Here is a 17168-nt window from a genome sequence, read left to right as displayed (position 1 = left end):
GAAATTTTTTGTTTTTTTCAAAACTTTTCCGATGTTGGCAAGTTTCGCCTTATCGGGATGGGTGACTGGGTCTCATCATTTCGATGATCATTATAATGCTTTTGAACAGGAGGGAGGCTCTTACTTCACTTGTGTCGCTGTTCGCGGCAGTTCGTAGTTGTTTTGAGCTTTCCGAGGAGAATCTTTGAGTGTCAAGCCCTTAGATCCTCCGTCGGGATCCTTTGTGCTTGTGGAAGTTTTCACAAGCGAGTCTTCTTTGTCACCACTTGGCTCTTCCTTGGTGGACAACGCTTGACTTTATACCTGCGGCGAGGGTGCTTTGGCTTGTGTTGCACGCTCAAGTAGCGTGTCACTCACGGAGCGCTTTCTGTAGGCTTCGGTTAACTCCAAGCCTAAGAACTTAGGTTCTCTTTTTGCGTTCTTCGGAACCGCCCTCGGGTTTGGCAAACATCCATCGGGTTTTTGATAGCAAGGAGAAACTGTCTGTAAGATCAAGATCTCCTAGCTCGGGTAGATTGTCTCATCTTTTCTTTTTGATGGGCTCTTTTGTACTTGTTTTTATTTTCTCTCGCCTGGGCGGTTACGTTCTGAATGGCTATCTTTGTGGTCCTACAGGACGCAGATACAAAGGATGTTGTTTTGCCGTCTTTTACCTAGGAGTAAGCCTCTGCCTTTAAAGTTTTGTTCTTTTGGCGTGACTTTAATCTCTTTCTCGTTTGAAAGTTATATCTTTGAATCCGTTGCTATGCACGCGGGGTTTTTCCTTCTAAGAGAAGCTCATGGTAAAAGGGAAAGCGTTAGGCAGGCCTTTGCGGTTTTTTGTTTCCAAACGAAAAGCTTCAGGCTGGCTGTTGTCTATTTTAGCTTTGGCTTGACACCCTCGCTTTCACAGGGCACTTTTATAGAGCTGTTCGGCGACCCTTTCGGTCTCACAGACGGGTCTTTGCAGTCTTGGTGTCCAGACCTCTTAACTTTAAGGCTGGCAAGAAGGCTTTTTTGCTTTCTTACATTCGAATTGCACGGATGTCTACTGTAGGGGTATCCTTGAGATACTCAGGGGCTTCCGCCTCAACTCTGGATTTGGTTCAGAGTCTTTATAGGTTTTTTTTGTGTTTTGTTCACTTGCCATTTGACTGGCGTGGTTCAAAGTGCTTTTTTTCTTACGGAAAGAACTCCTCGTCGTTCCGTGTATTGCAGGTGGCTATCCACCTTCCTTTTTGGGTTTTCCTTTTGTCTTCCATGTCTTATTCTAAGACTTTATGAGATTTTTGTCACATTGGTACAGCTCGGTGCAGCTTTGCTTTAACCCTTTTTAACGGCTAGCCTGACTGTTTAACACGGGAAACGGCCAAGCTTACTCTAGTAGCTGCTGCGAGAAGTGGGAGTAAGCGTGCTTTCTGGCTATTTTGAATAAAGACAGCCTTTTTAAGAAAGATAGATCTATGACTTGTGGGTTTCTTTTAAGTTTTCCGGCAGTTAAGCGGAAAATGGGGAAACAAGCTTCGAATTACGCTTTCAATTCATGAGGTTAGAGTTTGGCTTCTTTAGAGTTACGTTTAGCCAATTAAACTTTTCGGTTTTCGAAGATTTTTCTGACTCGCACGGAGCTTGTTAGTTCTTTGTATCTAAAGGTCGCTTGCCTTATCTTTCTTCTCTGTCGTGATTTAACCTCAGCATTTAAGCGATAAATGGGGTCAACCAGCTTCCATTTTGCTTTTCATTTCTTGAAGCAAGAAGTTGGCTTCTTTTGAGTCACGTTTAGCCAGTTTAACTTTTTGAGTTTCAAAGATTTTTCTGACTTTCACGGATCTTGTTAGATCATTGAATCAAAGGGCATTTGCTTTATCTTCTTCTCCGTCGTGATTTAACCTTGAACGGTTGGAAACGACGTTAAACACTGATTTTAGGAGGGAAGTAGGTCTATCTACTCTGGTAGAGGTATGACGTTTGGTAGTCAACCTTACCTAGATGGACTGCTACACTGGTTTCTTGCTCCTGGGGAGCTTGATGTGGTTGTCTGTCCCGTGAGGACGCTCAGAAGGTACCTGTCACGGACTTGGCATTGGTCAGAAAGTCGGAAGGTTTTATGATATCACTTAACACAGCGGGTGTAAGGATATTGCGAAAGGGACTTTAACCAAGTGAGTCTCCATGTTGATCACACGGGGGTTTACCTGTTGACAAACACAGTCTGGAGACGTTAGGGCAGTTTTGCCTTTCACTATAGCTAGAACGTATGAGGCTAGGGCATGGGCCTTCTCTTTGGCAGTCCTCCGGTCGGGCCTTGTTTTGGGCTGAAGTTCTGGAGTCGGCTTACTGGCGGTCTGAGGAGGTTTTTATTAACTTCTACCTCAGAGACGTCTTGATACAGGACGGCAGTTCCGCGTTACCTGTTATGGTAGTCGCAGGACAGGTTCTAATATCATAATTTCGCTATGTACCCACCACCTATAGTAGCAATCTGCTATATGTGAGTTGGGTAATAATATGTAATTTAATCCAAAATTTTAATAATAAATTTTCATTTAATTAATATACTTACCCAACTCACATCGTTTAAACCCTCCCGCCTCCCCGCTGTGGTGGTATTGGGTTCTAAAAAAGTAGTGAGTTGGGCTTCGTTCGAATGATACAAATGGCGGCGTATGCGCACGCATACGGATGTCGGACCGGGCATCGGTCTGATATTATGGGATGGATCACTCTTTTTTAGGGTGGTCTCCCTTGTTACCAAGGGGAACGCGTACAGCGTTACCAGCACTGAACTAGAGTTAATTGCTATATGTGAGTTGGGTAAGTATATTAATTAAATGAAAATTTATTATTAAAATTTTGGAACATGCATACACCTGGGTAGCGCGACTCTGTTGCTGCTAGCTTTCCACTGGGAGGAAGCTACCCAAATTTCCCAGCAATGGGACAATAAAGTAATGGAAATTTAAAAACATGCAAACAAAATGTAACCAACCCTCTTACTTTCAACCCCTTACAGGTCAGATGGTGTGCCGCATTGAAGAAGAACACCTGTGGGAGTGCAAGCAGCTGGGCGCCCACTCCCCCTACGTGCTGCTCAACACCCTCATCTATTTCCACACCAAGTACTTCATGCTGAAGACCCCTGAGGACCACATGAAACTCTCCTTCGCCCACATCCTCAAGTACTGGAAGAAGGGGCAGCCGGGCAAAGGCGGCCAGCCCACGCGCAGCGTCTCGTTGAGATATTACAGCGTCAGCACCGCCAAGAAAGGTAGAGGGGTGTTGAATATGGATGCATAGTTTCCCCAAAAATTGACATTTGCTGCCTGATTGGCGGGGTAAAAACGGTCATACATGTAAGAATCCACTCATGCAAAAACATGAGTGAACATAGGAGTTTCAGCCCATGAACAAAGAAAAATAAGGACGCATAGGGCGGTGTGGGTGGGGGAGGGTGGCAAAAAAGAAGGAAAGAAAGACTCCAAATGGAGAGAGTGTACATGCAACACTGTTATGTATTTCCTACATGAGTACCTCCGCTTCTGCCAGCTGTTATTGGTGACGGAGGCCACAGGCGTACAGTGAAACCCCCAGTTTAAGACCCCCTCCTTTTTAAGACCCTGTTTTTAACAGATTTCTGTTCAGTACCTATGTAAATTAACCCCCATTTTAAGACTCCCTCCTTTTTAAGACATGATTTTCTTAGATTTTTAAAGGTTGTATAAGGGGGAGACGTTGAAAATTCAGCATCTTTCAGCGTTCGTGACACCTGTGTGCCCTCAGTATCCTCTATGATTTGTGCTGTCTAGCTAGATATGTCCCCCCTCAACTCAGCAGAAGAGCTCATGAGCCACGAAACATATAGGCACAGTTTTGTTTGCAATGACGTTATGTGGTTATGTGAACGTTTTTTTCTGAAGGCTGCTTTTTGATGCTGTTTAAACTTTCTTTAAATAACATATTCTTACTACAACTCACATAAATAGCATTAAATTACATATCTTACCCAACTCACATATAGCAATTAACCCTGGTTCAGTGCTGGTATCGCTGTACGCGTCCCCTTGGTAACAAGAAAGACGCCTCTAAAAAAGAGTGACCGAGACCCGTAAGGGTGTCTAGGCCAGCCCGGAAACGAGGCTGCCTTCCGTATGCGCGCGCATACTCCGCCATATGCATCATTCTAAAAACTCAGCGTCAGTGGGACTGGTCGCATTTTATGTACGCTCTGGCTGTTTCAGCCTTTGTTACTTAGTCTTTTTGACTTTGTTTCGTTCCTCTTGGTCTCTTCTTGTCATCTGGACTTCACAACTATGTTGAGGTGAGGTCGTTCCTTGTATTTTGCTTGATTTTGGCAGTTTTGTTGGCCGTATTTTGGACTTGCGATGTTTCTCAGAAATTTTTTCGTGAGTCGTTTTTCCGTCATGGCTGACAATGCTAAGAAGAGGGCAGCTTCTTAATAGGTAGCTGCTGTGCCCTTTTCTCCTTAGAAAGCTTTTAGGAAGTCTAAACAATCCGGTCTATGTCCGTTTCTGTTGTAGATTCTCTTGCTAAAAATCTTTTGATGTGTTGATTGTTTTACCCGCTTAGCCGGTAGACAAGTCCGCTTCCAGTTTGTTTACTACACTGGTGACTATTCCGGAACCCCCATTTTGCCGGCCAACGGCCTCGCCACGTTGTAAGCACCGGTTCTCGTCCTTTCATCGAAGTTAAGCAACGTCGGGCCCGGTTAGTTCTTGGATGGGTGACCGCCGGTGAACACCGGGTGCAGTGGCCACCTTTGTTTTAAGCCTACGGATTAGTCCGGGCTCGGTGTTAAACATGTTGTTATTGGGCTTGCGTCTGTAGACGTGGCCTCTTTGCTTTTGACTTTAAGTTCACAGGTTTCTGCTTTGGCAGCTGGCACTGCGTCATCAAAGGCAGAACTACGTGCTCTCCCGGCCGGGGTTGCTGTGTGTTCGTCTCTGGACAGTGGTCGTTCGTCCCCTGCTGTGACCTTATGTGGGGAGTTCACGGTCTCCGGCGTCTGTCCTTCTTCACAAGGTATGTGTACTCCACGTGAGCGTTGTCTTGAGGGAGTAGCCTCGGGTCTAATCCCAGGTGAAAGTTCTGAAACACTGGCTGATATCCACCGCTTAGTCGGGGTGTCAGTGGGTGCTAAGGGCCCTGACAAGCGAACAGTTGTTCCTATTCTTCCCGCCTCGTCAGTAGACTGTGGTCAGGTTGAAAGGCATCTGCTTCCGCCCAGGGGGCAGGAAGGGGTGCGTCCACGGTGGTGGACGACATCCAGCTTACTTGCCGTTCAAGTTGTCCAAACGCCGTGACGCGGGCAGCGGAAAACGGCATTTAAGTTTTGTGGAAGTTGGTGGACCGTGAAAGGCGGGGGTCACCTTCCTGATTGCGACTGCGAGCATGAAGGAAAGGATTACGAGGATACTTCCATTTGAGGGTGCGTCCACGGGGATGGACGACACCCAGCTTACTTGCCGTTCAAGTTGTCCAGCGCAGTGGCGTGGGCGGCGGAAAACGGCATTTAAGTTTTGTGAAGGTTGGTGGACCGCGAAAGGCGGGGGTCACCTTCCTGATTGCGATTGCGAGCATGAAGGAGAGGTTAACGAGGATACCTTCTTATGAGGGTGCGTCCACGGGGATGGACGACACCCAGCTTAACTTGCCGTTCGAGTTGTCCAGCGCAGTGACGTGGTCGACGGAAAATGGCATTTAAGTATTGTGGAAGTTGGTGGACCGCGAAAGGCGGGGGGTCACCTTCCCGATTGCGATTGCGAGCATGAAGGAGAGGATAACGAAGTTACTTCCATATGAGGGTGCGTTCACGGGGATGGACGACACCCAGCTTAACTTGCCGTTCAGGTTGTCCAGCGCAGTGACGTGGGCGGCGGAAAACGGCATTTAAGTTTTGACTGGAGGGGGTGGTTGAGAGCAAAGCTTTACTTCCTCCACCTCTATCCGGTTTGATGACTTCTGGAAGTTCGGAGGAACAGGATGTTCACTTCAGCTTCCGGGAATCGTTGTCCATTGCCCTGGAGTTGGCAAAGGGCCGCGTGTAGCCGGGTTCTCCGGTGAAAGTGGTGTACGTTCGCAGGAGGTAGCAAGCTTTGTGCGGTGAAGTGTTGAAACCGTGTCTGTTCTTCCGCTTTCTGGCGCACGTTCAGCAGCGGCTAAGAGCCCTAGGCAACGTAAGCTTCCGCCCTGGGGGCAGGAAGTTGGTGGGCTGGGTGATTCTTGGGTTGACCATGCGAGTCTCTCTGGGGGTCACTTTCCTACCTTTGATACCGAGCAGGGGGGCAGGAAGCGAGCAGTAGGGCTGATTCTTTGTTGGAGATTTAAGTCTAGCATGGAGTCAGCTTCCGGATTGCACGGAGGTGCATGAAGGCTGTTCAGATTAAGGTGCTCCTGTTTTTCTGTAAAGCACTGATTTTAGGTTCTGTTTCAAGTTAGCAAGTGCAGTGGCGCTCGCAGCTGGAATGGTTCGAGGTACAACGGGATCGTCCGGTGTGTTTCTGTGCAACCGGTTGGTCCTGATGTTTACTTATCCACGGCCTGTTGCGCTTTCGCTTTTGCGGCTGTGACTTCTGGGTGCAGGACGGGATATCCTTCTACTGTTAACACTGTGGTGTTGGTAGTCGGCACTTTTCAGCTTTTGGCTTCTGGTTCCGTTTCTGCGGTTCCTTTGCCTTTTTTACAGGCTGTTTTCACTTTCTCTTCCAGTCTTCCAGCTGGCGTGAGTCAGGTGGATGGAGATCTGGCATGGTGTTATGACGTTTGAAACTTTTCAAAACTTTTCCGATTGTTGGCAAGTTTTTGCCTTATCGGGATGGGTGACTGGTTCTCATCATTTCGATGTTCGTTATGATGCTGGAACAAGAGGAGGAAATGGGGAGGCTCATGCTTCAGCTGTGTCGCGGTTCGCGGCATTTTGTAGTTGGTTTGAGCTTTCTGAGGAGAATCTTCGAGTGTTAAGTTCTTAGATCCTCTGGCGGGGTCATCTTGTTCTTGCGGAAGTTTTCGCAAGCGAGTCTTCTTTGTCACCACTACATTTGTGGGCAACGCACGACTATTTGCCTGTGGTGGTGGTGGTGCTTTAGCTTGTTTCTTACGCCCAAGTAGCGTGTCACTCGCGGAGCGCTTTCTGTAGGCTTCGGGTAACTCCAAGCTTAAGGACTTAGGTTCTCTTGTTTTTCGTTCTATGGAACCGCCCTCGGGTTTGGTGATGGCGATAGCAAGGAGAGACTGTCTGTTAGATCAAGGTCTCCTAGCTCTGGGAGATTGCGGCATCTTTTCTTTATGATTGGCTCGTTTGTACGAAACTTGCTTTTAGTCTCTCGCTTGGGCGGTTTCGTTTAACAGGTTATCTTTGTGGTCCGACAGGACTCTTATACAAAGATTTTACTTTGCCGTTTTTTACCTGAGAGTAAGCCTCTGCCCTTTAAGTATTATTCTGTTGGCTAGAGGTTAATCTCTTTCTTGTTTGAAAGGTCTCTTTTTGAGCCCGCTTCTAGGCACGCGGGTTCTCTAACTAAGAGAATCTCACGGTAAAAGGAAAGCGCAGGGCAGGTCTTGGCTGTTTTTCGTTTCCAAACGAAAAGCTTCAGGCTGGCTGTTATCCACTTTGGGTTGGGGCTCCATACCCTCGCTTTCACAGGGCTCTTTTTGAGTTAGTTTGGGCGTCCTGTTGGTCGCACAGTACGGGTCTTTGCAATCTTGGTTTCCAGACCTCTTTAGGCTGGCAAGAAGGCATCTTTGCTTTCTCACATTGGAATTACTTGAATGTCTGCTGTAAGGGTTCGCTTGAGATGCTTAGGGGCTTCTGCCTCAACTCTGGATTTGGTTCAGAGTTTCTGTGTTCTATGCAGAAGGTTTTTTCTGGCTAGGTTTGCTATGGACAGCTCTTTGGAGAAAGACTGATCTATGGTTCTTAGGGTTCCTTCAAATTCTCTGGCAAGTAAGCAGAATTTGGAGAATCCAGCTTCGTGCACATTTTAAACCTTTTAGCAATATTCTGGCTCCTCCAGAGCCATATTTAGCCTTTTGATCATTTCGGGTTCAATGATTTTTCTAGCTTGCATGGATCTTTTCAGATTATTGATTCTAACAGCTCTTGTTCTTATTTTTCAACTCCGTCGCTTTTTAACCCTGAACGGTTAGAAACGACGTTAAACACTGGTTAAGGATAGAAAGTTTTTCTATCGACTTTGGTGGAGGTAATGACTTACTTAAGTCAACCTTAGCTTTATAGACTGCCACATTGTTTAGGCATGCCTTCAAGTGTTGGCAAGGAATTAAAAGGGGGGGGGGGAGCAGTCAGTCCTCTCTCTTCGGGTGGCGCGGACTCAACTTTCCTCTCTTGAGCAAGTTTATTGCTCTTGGAGATCCTGATGTACATTTTTGTCCTGTTAGAGCCCTCAGCAGATTTCTGTTTCGGACTGTGCACTCTCGTTTGGAGACTCAGAAACTTCTTTTTATCTCATTCATCATGGTACGGTTTAGAGATATGTTGAAAGTCTCGTTAGCCAAGTGGGTCTCCACCATAGCTAGGCAAGCTCTTGGCTGGTGGCAGAGTCAGGCAGGGAATGTCAGGGCAGTCTTGCCCTTTACTACAGCCAGGCCTCATGAGGCAAAAGATTGGGCTTCCACTCTAGTTGATCTTCATTTTAATCTCCTGGCGGAAGTTCTTGAGTCGGCTTACTGGCTTTCTTGAAATGTTCTTCATTGATGTCTTTCTCAGGGATTTCTATGCCTTGAGACAGGATGCGTTTCTGGGTTACCTGCTCGGGTAGAGGCAGGACAAAATCTCGATTCCTATTTGGGTAAAGTGCCCTCCAACCTTTAGTAGCAATCTGCTATATGTGAGTTGGGTAAGATATGTAATTTAATTAAAAATTTTAGTAATAAATTTTCATTTGATTAATATACTTACCCAACTCACATCGTTTATTCCCTCCCGCCTCCCCGCTGTGGGGTTATATATGTCTAAAAAAGAAGTGAGTTGGGCTTCGTTTTAGAATGATGCATATGGCGGAGTATGCGCGCGCATACGGAAGGCAGCCTCGTTTCCGGGCTGGCCTAGACACCCTTACGGGTCTCGGTCACTCTTTTTTAGAGGCGTCTTTCTTGTTACCAAGGGGACGCGTACAGCGATACCAGCACTGAACCAGGGTTAATTGCTATATGTGAGTTGGGTAAGTATATTAATCAAATGAAAATTTATTACTAAAATTTTTAATTAACTTCAGTTTGATGCGTAAGACATTGAAGTACTAACCCTGGAAACAGGGGGAGGTAACCCCCAAATCAAAACAAAACCTTGACAACAAGGCCCTGGTAGTTACCTCCCCTCACCGGTAGCCCGCGCATGCGCGGCACATATCACCGGCAAACTCATTCCCTTCTTCAACACCGTGCTGTTCAGACGTGTTGGTACTTACTAGGCTTTTCAGCCTTGGGTCTCCGGTGAGGACGACCTTTTGACCCTGGTTCATCTTGCTAGCTGTTGGTGAGATCTTTCTTGTTTACAACGTTTGTTTATTGTAACTGTTCACTTGTGAAAATGTCTTTCTCCGTTTTCACGGAGTTTGTTTTGGTTTTCACTTGGGCGGGAGAGAGCTGTTGCTCACAGACATTTTTTGTCTCTCCCGCTGAGCAGTTATTTTGTTGTTCAAGCCTAGTCTAGTGACTTTTCTGTAACGTTTTCTTGTTATAGCTTGTGCCGCCATTTGCATTTGTTGGTGAATGGCGTTGTACTTTGTGCTCCGTCTTACGGAGTCGTACCGTTTACACGGACTTTACTGTAGTGCTGCCAGGCAGGTGACTTTCGTTTTCCCGCCGAGCAGTTATTTTGTTGTTCAAGCTTAGTCTAGTGACTTATCTGTAACGTTTTCCTGTTATAGCTTGTGCCGCCATTTGCTTTTTTTTCGTAAATGGTGTTGTACTTCGTGCTCTGTCTTACAGAGTTGTACTTTTAACACGGCGACTATTACGGTAGTGCTGCCAGGCAGGCGACTTTCGTTTCCCTGCTGAGCAGTGTGTTCTTTTGTTTAGTTTAAGTCTAGTGACTTACTCCTTACAGGCGTGGTTGAGCTTGCGCCGCCTTTGTTCGTGATTATGTTAAAGCTTGTTCTCCGTTCACGGAGTTGTAGTTTCAACATGGCGGTCTTTATCGATAGCTCTGTCGGACAGGTGACATTGTTACCTGCTGGGCAGTTCGTTCTGTCTTGTAAGCTTAGGTTTTATGACTTATCTTTTACAGATTATTTTTGTCTTTACCTGTACCGACTTTGCGCGTACTTCTTGTCTCCGTCGTCACGGAGTTCTAGTCGTCATCTTGGCGGACTTGAGTTGCTACGTGCAGGGCAGGGACTTTGTTACCTGTCGAGCAGTCCGTCTTTTCTTTGCTTTAGCCGGTGTGATTTCCGTACGGATCATCTTTAGCTGGCTAATTTTATTACACTATTTATGGCGTTTATCTGGTCGAGTTTTTTGCGACCAGGTTAGCATAGAATCGTTATGGGTCGTTGTACCCTCTTGTTGTGTTATTGCCTACTTTGCTTTGGTCAGTAGGTCAGGGAAGGTTTGGTGTGCCGTCTTCGCGGCGTTCCGCCTGGTGTCGGCGACTCTGCTGTCACTGGCTGGGTTTACGCAGTCAGCTGCCGTGTTCTCTGTTGATGTGGCTTTCCCTCATCCGTTGGTTCTGCCGACGAGGTACGTATTCGTGAAAGTTGGGGGCACTCAGCACACGAGCGTGTTGTTTGTCTCGACGGTGTCCCACCCATGTGCGTTGGTGCAGATACGTCTTGGCTCCTCGTACATGGGTTCTACTGCTTAGGCAAAGGGATTTCCGGCCACAGGATGCCTTTCGAGGGGTCGTGGCACTTTCACACTGTTACCATCGACTTCCGGTTCACAGCCTACGGGGGTTCCGGTCGTTGGTGGTAACGGCAATCCGTTTCCTGCCTACGCTTCCGCTCAGGCGGTTGCGGACGGTGGGGGACAGGTTGGGTCAGCTTCCGGGTAAAGCACAGGTGTGTTCCGGTCGCCTTCCCTTCCGGATTGCCAGCTACCGCTGGTTCCGGTCCGCCGGTTCCGGGGTAGGTTTTTGGAAGTTGGGGGCACTCATCACGCGAGCGTGTTGTTTGTCTCGACGGTGTCCCACCCATGTGCGCTGGTGCAGATACGTCTGGCTCCTCGTACATGGGTTCTACTGCTTAGGCAAAGGGATTTCCGGCCACAGGATTCCTTTCGAGGGGTCGTGGCACTTTCACATTGTTACCATCGACTTCCGGTTCGCATCCTACGGGAGTTCCGGTCGTTGGTGGTAACGGCAATCCGTTTCCTGCCTACGCTTCCGCTCAGGCGGTTGCGTACGGTGGGGGACAGGATGGGTCAGCTTCCGGGCAAAGCACAGGTGTGTTTCCGGTCGCCTTTCCTTCCGGATTGCCAGCTGCCTCTGGTTCCGGTCACTGCCGGGCAATGGTAGCAGCTCGGCTTTGCCGGTCCTCCTTGGTGTGGTTACACAGGGTTCCGGTACGGCGAGTTCATCAGTTCCGTTGCCGGGCAATGATGGTTCCGGTCATGATCGGGCTTCATCGGACATCTTTGTTGATGATGTGGATGTTGACGAGGATTGTGATGACTCTTCCGAGGCGGAACACAACTTTCGAGTTGAGGAGGTTCTTGCGCGCGCTTTATGCCGCCGCTGAGGTTACCTCTTGATACTTTGCGGAAGGGGTGACAACTTCGTCTCTCGTTAGCGGCACCACTTTTCGCATTTGGCGATTTCCTGGGTGACAATGAGACTAGCGTTCACTTCCGGTTTCGGGAGTCACCCTCTGTAGCCTATGTGATGGCTAAGGTGTTGAGTTCCGGTGCTGTTAGCATCGTTCCTCTGTTCACCGCTCATGGGGATGCGTCGGAGTCTGTTCAGCTATGGCTGGCTTCTCCGAGCAATTGTTCTCGCACGTTGTCTATCATGCTTTGTAACCAAAGCTGGACGGGAAGCCCAATCATTCTTTTGATTCTTTGCACTTCCGAGTTCCCCGCTTCAGGTCACTCCTGTGTTGGGGGACAATCGTTTACGGCTTCGGCCAACGATAGTTCTGGGAACAAGGACTCTTTGCCAAGTAGGCTTCCAATGTCAACCCTTTGGGTTTCAGGTTGTTGGTGGTTTTGGTATCCCGTCTCTCACTTCTGTTTCGGAGTGAAGGACTGTACGCTTTAGCATCAGCCCACACTGTCAAGGTGTTGCGGGTGTTTTGTACTAGGGATTTTGCCTATTGCTGGTTCGTTTTTTGACGTTCCAGGTAATCGTAGCACTTTGTTCTTGCCTGTCCGTAACTTCTGATGTCGACCCTTTGGGGTCCAGGTTGTTGGGAGCAGTGATGCCATGTATCTTACTTCCTGTTCTGCTGCGGCCGTTTAGGATGGTAAGGTTTTGTACGTGATGGCATCTATGTTTACGGCTTGCGTACGTCCTCGTGGCTGACTTTTAGCCGTTCAGCGGGTCAGACGCGTTCTGGGTTTTCGGCCATATTCAGGGTGTTCTTGATTGGCGGCGAAATTTTTTCTGGAGGATCTTTCTGGTCTTTTCCTGCTGCTCTCAGGATGACTGCGAATCGGATCAGCTTTCTGATTACGTTAGATTCTGTTTACAGACTTTCTTTCGAGTATGAGAAGTTCATTCACGACAGCTGTCGGTTTTTGAGCGTTCATCGTTTTTGTCCCTTGAGGAGGTTGTTCGGACTTTCTTTTGACTTCCTCTGTTTTGACAAGAAGTGTCTGAAGTCAGTTTGGGGGCAACATGACGGCCGGTTTCGGCGACTTTGTCTTACCTACGGGTAGCGACGGTCCAGTTCATAGTCGTAGTCATTCATTGGTGCTTTCTGCCGCGACCCGCGAAGTTATGAGTGCTTGTCTTTGCTAGACTCGGACTCTTAACGCAGGAAGTTTACTGCGTCTTTCGCGGTTTTGTTTGGGTAGTTACTCAAGCAGGTCATGCACCAGCATTAGCCTACTTTTGGCTAGCCGTTTGGATCATGTTGGGTTCACAACTTGGTTCATTAGAGGGTGAGTGTTCTGGAGGTTGGTTACTTCAGGAACACGTTTGCTCGTTCTTGAGATTTTCTCATCGATGAGGGCTTGATATCTTTTTCTCGGGTATCACTTGTTTTCGGAAGGAGATCGGTCACGAGCTGACGTCATCTCCTAGGCCTGGCGGGCTTCACGCCCTCTCAGGGTGTAACATAGCGACATTATGTTCCATGTTCGGCACTTCAGCAAGCTCCCACTTTATGCTTGCTTCCTTTCTTGTCGATTAATTTTCATAGCTTCTTGCTAGTGAGAATTGAGTTAGGCTTTTGCCGTTTTCGATTAGGGTCGCTTTGATTTGGATGAGCAATCTCGGTTCATCTCTTGATGAGAGGTTGCATTCTCGCCGACCTGCAAATTGTTGCCTTTGTTTTCGGCTTTTAGTCATTCGACTCTTTTGTGGGAGAGTCTAGTAACGTCACATGTTTTCCGACATTTGTCTTGCTCGATCCTTCGAACAAGGGGCAAGTTATTGTCTCTGGATTATTGCGAACATTTAGCGTTTCCTCTTGGACTGTGGTGCTGTGGTTTACTCAAGCCATATTCTGTTAGCGCTTCACGCCGTGGAGGGTGTTTCACTTGTGGTCGTTTGGAACTCCTTGTTCTCTTCTAGGGGAGACGCAAAGGTTCGTTTTTTTATTACTCGCTCGCCTCGGAGGACTTATCTGGTTGTCTTCCGATCTTGCACGGCTCTCTTTTGAGTTAAGAGCTTTCTTTCTGGTCTAGCTGTTTGTAAGAGATTGTTCTCTCTTTTCGTCAGTCACGACCAAGACAGTGTATTTTAGGCCTTTTCACCTAGCTTAGGTCTCAACAGGCTTTACGTAAAAGGTTATTTGTTTAAGTTGATCTTTTTTGGTGCTTTCTTTTGCAATCATTAACTTTCTATGAGTGCAAATAAAGGGGGGGGGGGGCAGTCAGCCCTTTCTCCAGCACCTGCATTAGTGCAAGCTCTAGATTCTGGGCTTCAGCTTTAGCATTCTCCAGTTCAGGAGGATGTTGAGACTTTCCACGAACTGTTGTTATCGTAGGAAGTCTGTTTTTCGTTATTCTGGAGGAACGTCGTCAGGTTTTGACAAGACTTTTCTCTTTCTACGCCCTGCGTGGTACGGGCCCTGCGCCCAAGCTTTTGTCTTTTGAAAATTAATTCCAACTGGGGATTTCTTTTTGTTTTTTAAGCTCTTTTATAAGAGCCATAGATTTTGAGACATGCTAGCCTTTCTTTATAGGAAGGCTCTCTGACGCCTTTTTGGCGGTGTTCACTTCTCCTTAAGGGGGTAGCGTTTTACATACTTCTGGGTCTCGCTCAAGGTATTGAGTATTTGACATACTTGTCGTGTATGGCTCCTTTTGGTTCTTGCGTTTAGACGGATAGAATCAAATTTTTGCTAGGCAGCCCTGACTTGATGGGCTTTTACACTCATTAACAGGCTTATGAGTGCGGCAGTCAAATGGGGGGGGGGAGCTTTCTTTCTTCCTCTGCGTTGTCTAGAATTCATGGGGCCTGAGCTTGGACCTTTTATCCGGTGGTTCTGCTGCCAGACAATTCTCGTATGGCACCTCAGTGGTGTTTGGACGTCATGTTAGACGTCTTTCTTTACTACTTTTGTGCGTGTTTTAGTACCCACTGCAATGGTAGTAGTTGCTTACCAGTTATGGTTGAAGCAGGCCGGTTTCTTATCGTTTTGGGTGAGTTTCCCGCCACCTTATGTAGCAATCTGCTATTTATGTGAGTTGTAGTAAGATGTTATTTAATCGAAAATTTCTTAATAAATTTTCATTTAATTAATATACTTACCAACTCACATAGTAAATGCCCTCCCATCCTACCCCGCAATCGTTTTTTTGTTAATGGTTGAAGGTGGTGTTTCATTGGGAATGAGTTTGCCGGTGATATGTGCCGCGCATGCGCGGGCTACCGGTGAGGGGAGGTAACTACCAGGGCCTTGTTGTCAAGGTTTTGTTTTGATTTGGGGGTTACCTCCCCCTGTTTCCAGGGTTAGTACTTCAATGTCTTACGCATCAAACTGAAGTTAATGCTATTTATGTGAGTTGGTAAGTATATTAATTAAATGAAAATTTATTAAGAAATTTTCGATTCTCTTTTATGAGTATTGAATACATTTTGTTTCTTTTTGTGTCTAGATGGTTCTGCACCCACCAGCACAACTAAGAAAGGCAGCAAGGAAGGAATCCCAGTGTATGAGGTGACAGAAAACCTAGAGAACCCTCTCCGCTGTCCTGTCAAGCTCTACGAGTTCTACTTGTCCAAATGGTAAGTAACACACTCTGAAGCTGCAAATTGAAAATTTTAGAAAAGATGAACTTGTCACTGAATCTGTTTGATGCTGTCAAGTGTCCTGTCTGTAATGCCTTTTTCAGTATTACTTTTATGTCTTGGTCATTATGGTTCTTTGCTTCCTGCTTCCACCTTTATTTTTACTGTGTCGTCTGCTCTGTTCACACATTTTGCTTTTAAAACGTTTGCCAGTCAGGCAGATAAGCACCATGAGACTACACTTGATTCTACACAACTCTCACTTACTGCTTTTGTTTGAAACACTTGTGCCCCAAGCTGGCAAATACTGTTGTCTTATACCTAGAGGCTTTACAAGTATTATCGAATCATATTGAAACTCAGTGCTTTCACTTTCAGCCCTATGAACAAAGGCCACATTTTGTACCCAGAGCCTTTGCATGTCTTATCTGATCATTATATTAAAACTCTGTGCCTTCACTTTCAGTCCCGAGAGCATCAAGACCATGAGCAACATTTTGTACCCAGAGCCTTTGCATGTCTTACCTGATCATGTTAAAACACGATGCTTTCGCTTTCAGTCCTGAGAGCATCAAGAGCAACATTTTGTACCCAGAGCCTTTAAATGTCTTATCTGATCATTATATTTAAACTCTGTGCCTTCACTTTCAGCCCCGAGAGCATCAAGAACAGGAGCGACATTTTCTACCCGGTGCCAGAGCGAAGCTGCGTGCCAGATAGCCCCGTGTGGTATTCCACCTCTCCCATCAGTCTGGACGTCATGACCAAGATGCTGACCCGGATTCTCCTGGTCCGTGAGATTCAGGAGGCCCACCTTCATGCCTCCCCCATCTATGTGTAGAGATGTTACTGTGGACCCTTTGCACTTGGAATACAACATTAGACCTTGCTGCTAGGAAGGCAGCTTAGAGTTTTGGTGTCAGGGCGTCCATCTTCATAGCTACCCATCTGCGTGCAGACCTTGGACTCTTTAGATTTTATGTGTCGGGAAGACAATTTTAGCCCTCTGTGCAGGAGAAAGGAAAGTCTCTGTTAAATTTGTGTACCCAGTTCTCAAGAAAGCAGTTCAAATTTGGCTGGCCTATCAGCAGATTTTCGGTATTGGGAAGACATTTTGGGACCTTTTGTGTTGGGAAGACAGTTTATGGCCTTTAGTGTTAGGAAGATTATTTTAACCTGTGTTTGGAGAAAGGAAAGTGCTTTCAAATGTATTACTTCTTCTTACAAAAGGGGTGGAATTTCTGCCAGTACAGAGTGATAGTAGTAAGGCGCACAAAGGTTAAGTACAAATCTGTGTCATTTTCTATCTTTAACTCTTACCAGTTCGGGGGTTTTAGGGCATATTTTACAGTGCTGTTGGTGCCTACTTGCCGAGTGGCTATCTGGGGTCATATTCTAAATGAAATATAGAAAGTTCTATATCAAATGAAAGGAAAATGAATAAGCTTTTCATATTTGCAAATAGAATTGTGCTATCTTTAAAGGTAAAATTTTTTATGGGGGTGACAACATGATTTTTGTTGAAATTTGTACGCCCATTTTTTTGAACACGTGACAAACACAAAGAAGAAATTTTTTTTGTGTTCAGTTTATTTTAGATATGCTGCTAACTAGTCTGTTTGGGCATTCATTTTACATAACATAGCAAAGTTTTATAGAGTTTTGCTGATAAACAAAAAAGTTATTGTCACCTGAATACCCCCACCCAAATTTCAAAGTTGGACGTTTCATGCCTAAGGCCCCCCCCAAAAAAATATTCTGTTTACGGTATCCTGACTAACCCTATTTTTTCGCGCGACCCTAGACTTTTGTTTGG

The 17168-nt window shown here is 46.4% G+C and overlaps 1 protein-coding gene across 1 annotated transcript in view; it reads left to right on the top strand.

The window, feature by feature from the left end:
• Positions 1 to 16659, top strand: part of LOC138962266 (zinc finger MYM-type protein 2-like) — a 50157-nt gene extending 33498 nt beyond the window's left edge. The window contains exons 17-19 of the mRNA XM_070334013.1: positions 2993 to 3247; positions 15220 to 15349; positions 16004 to 16659. Coding sequence (XP_070190114.1) covers positions 2993 to 3247; positions 15220 to 15349; positions 16004 to 16193 — 575 coding nt within the window. The 3' untranslated portion in view covers positions 16194 to 16659. The remainder of the gene's footprint in view (positions 1 to 2992; positions 3248 to 15219; positions 15350 to 16003) is intronic.
• The last annotated feature ends 509 nt before the right edge of the window (positions 16660 to 17168 follow it).

The sequence above is a fragment of the Littorina saxatilis genome, linkage group LG3 (assembly GCF_037325665.1).
Source record: "Littorina saxatilis isolate snail1 linkage group LG3, US_GU_Lsax_2.0, whole genome shotgun sequence".
NCBI classification, from domain to species: domain Eukaryota; kingdom Metazoa; phylum Mollusca; class Gastropoda; order Littorinimorpha; family Littorinidae; genus Littorina; species Littorina saxatilis.
Note: the sequence above shows the minus strand (reverse complement) of the source record. Positions and strands in the feature narration are given on the sequence as shown.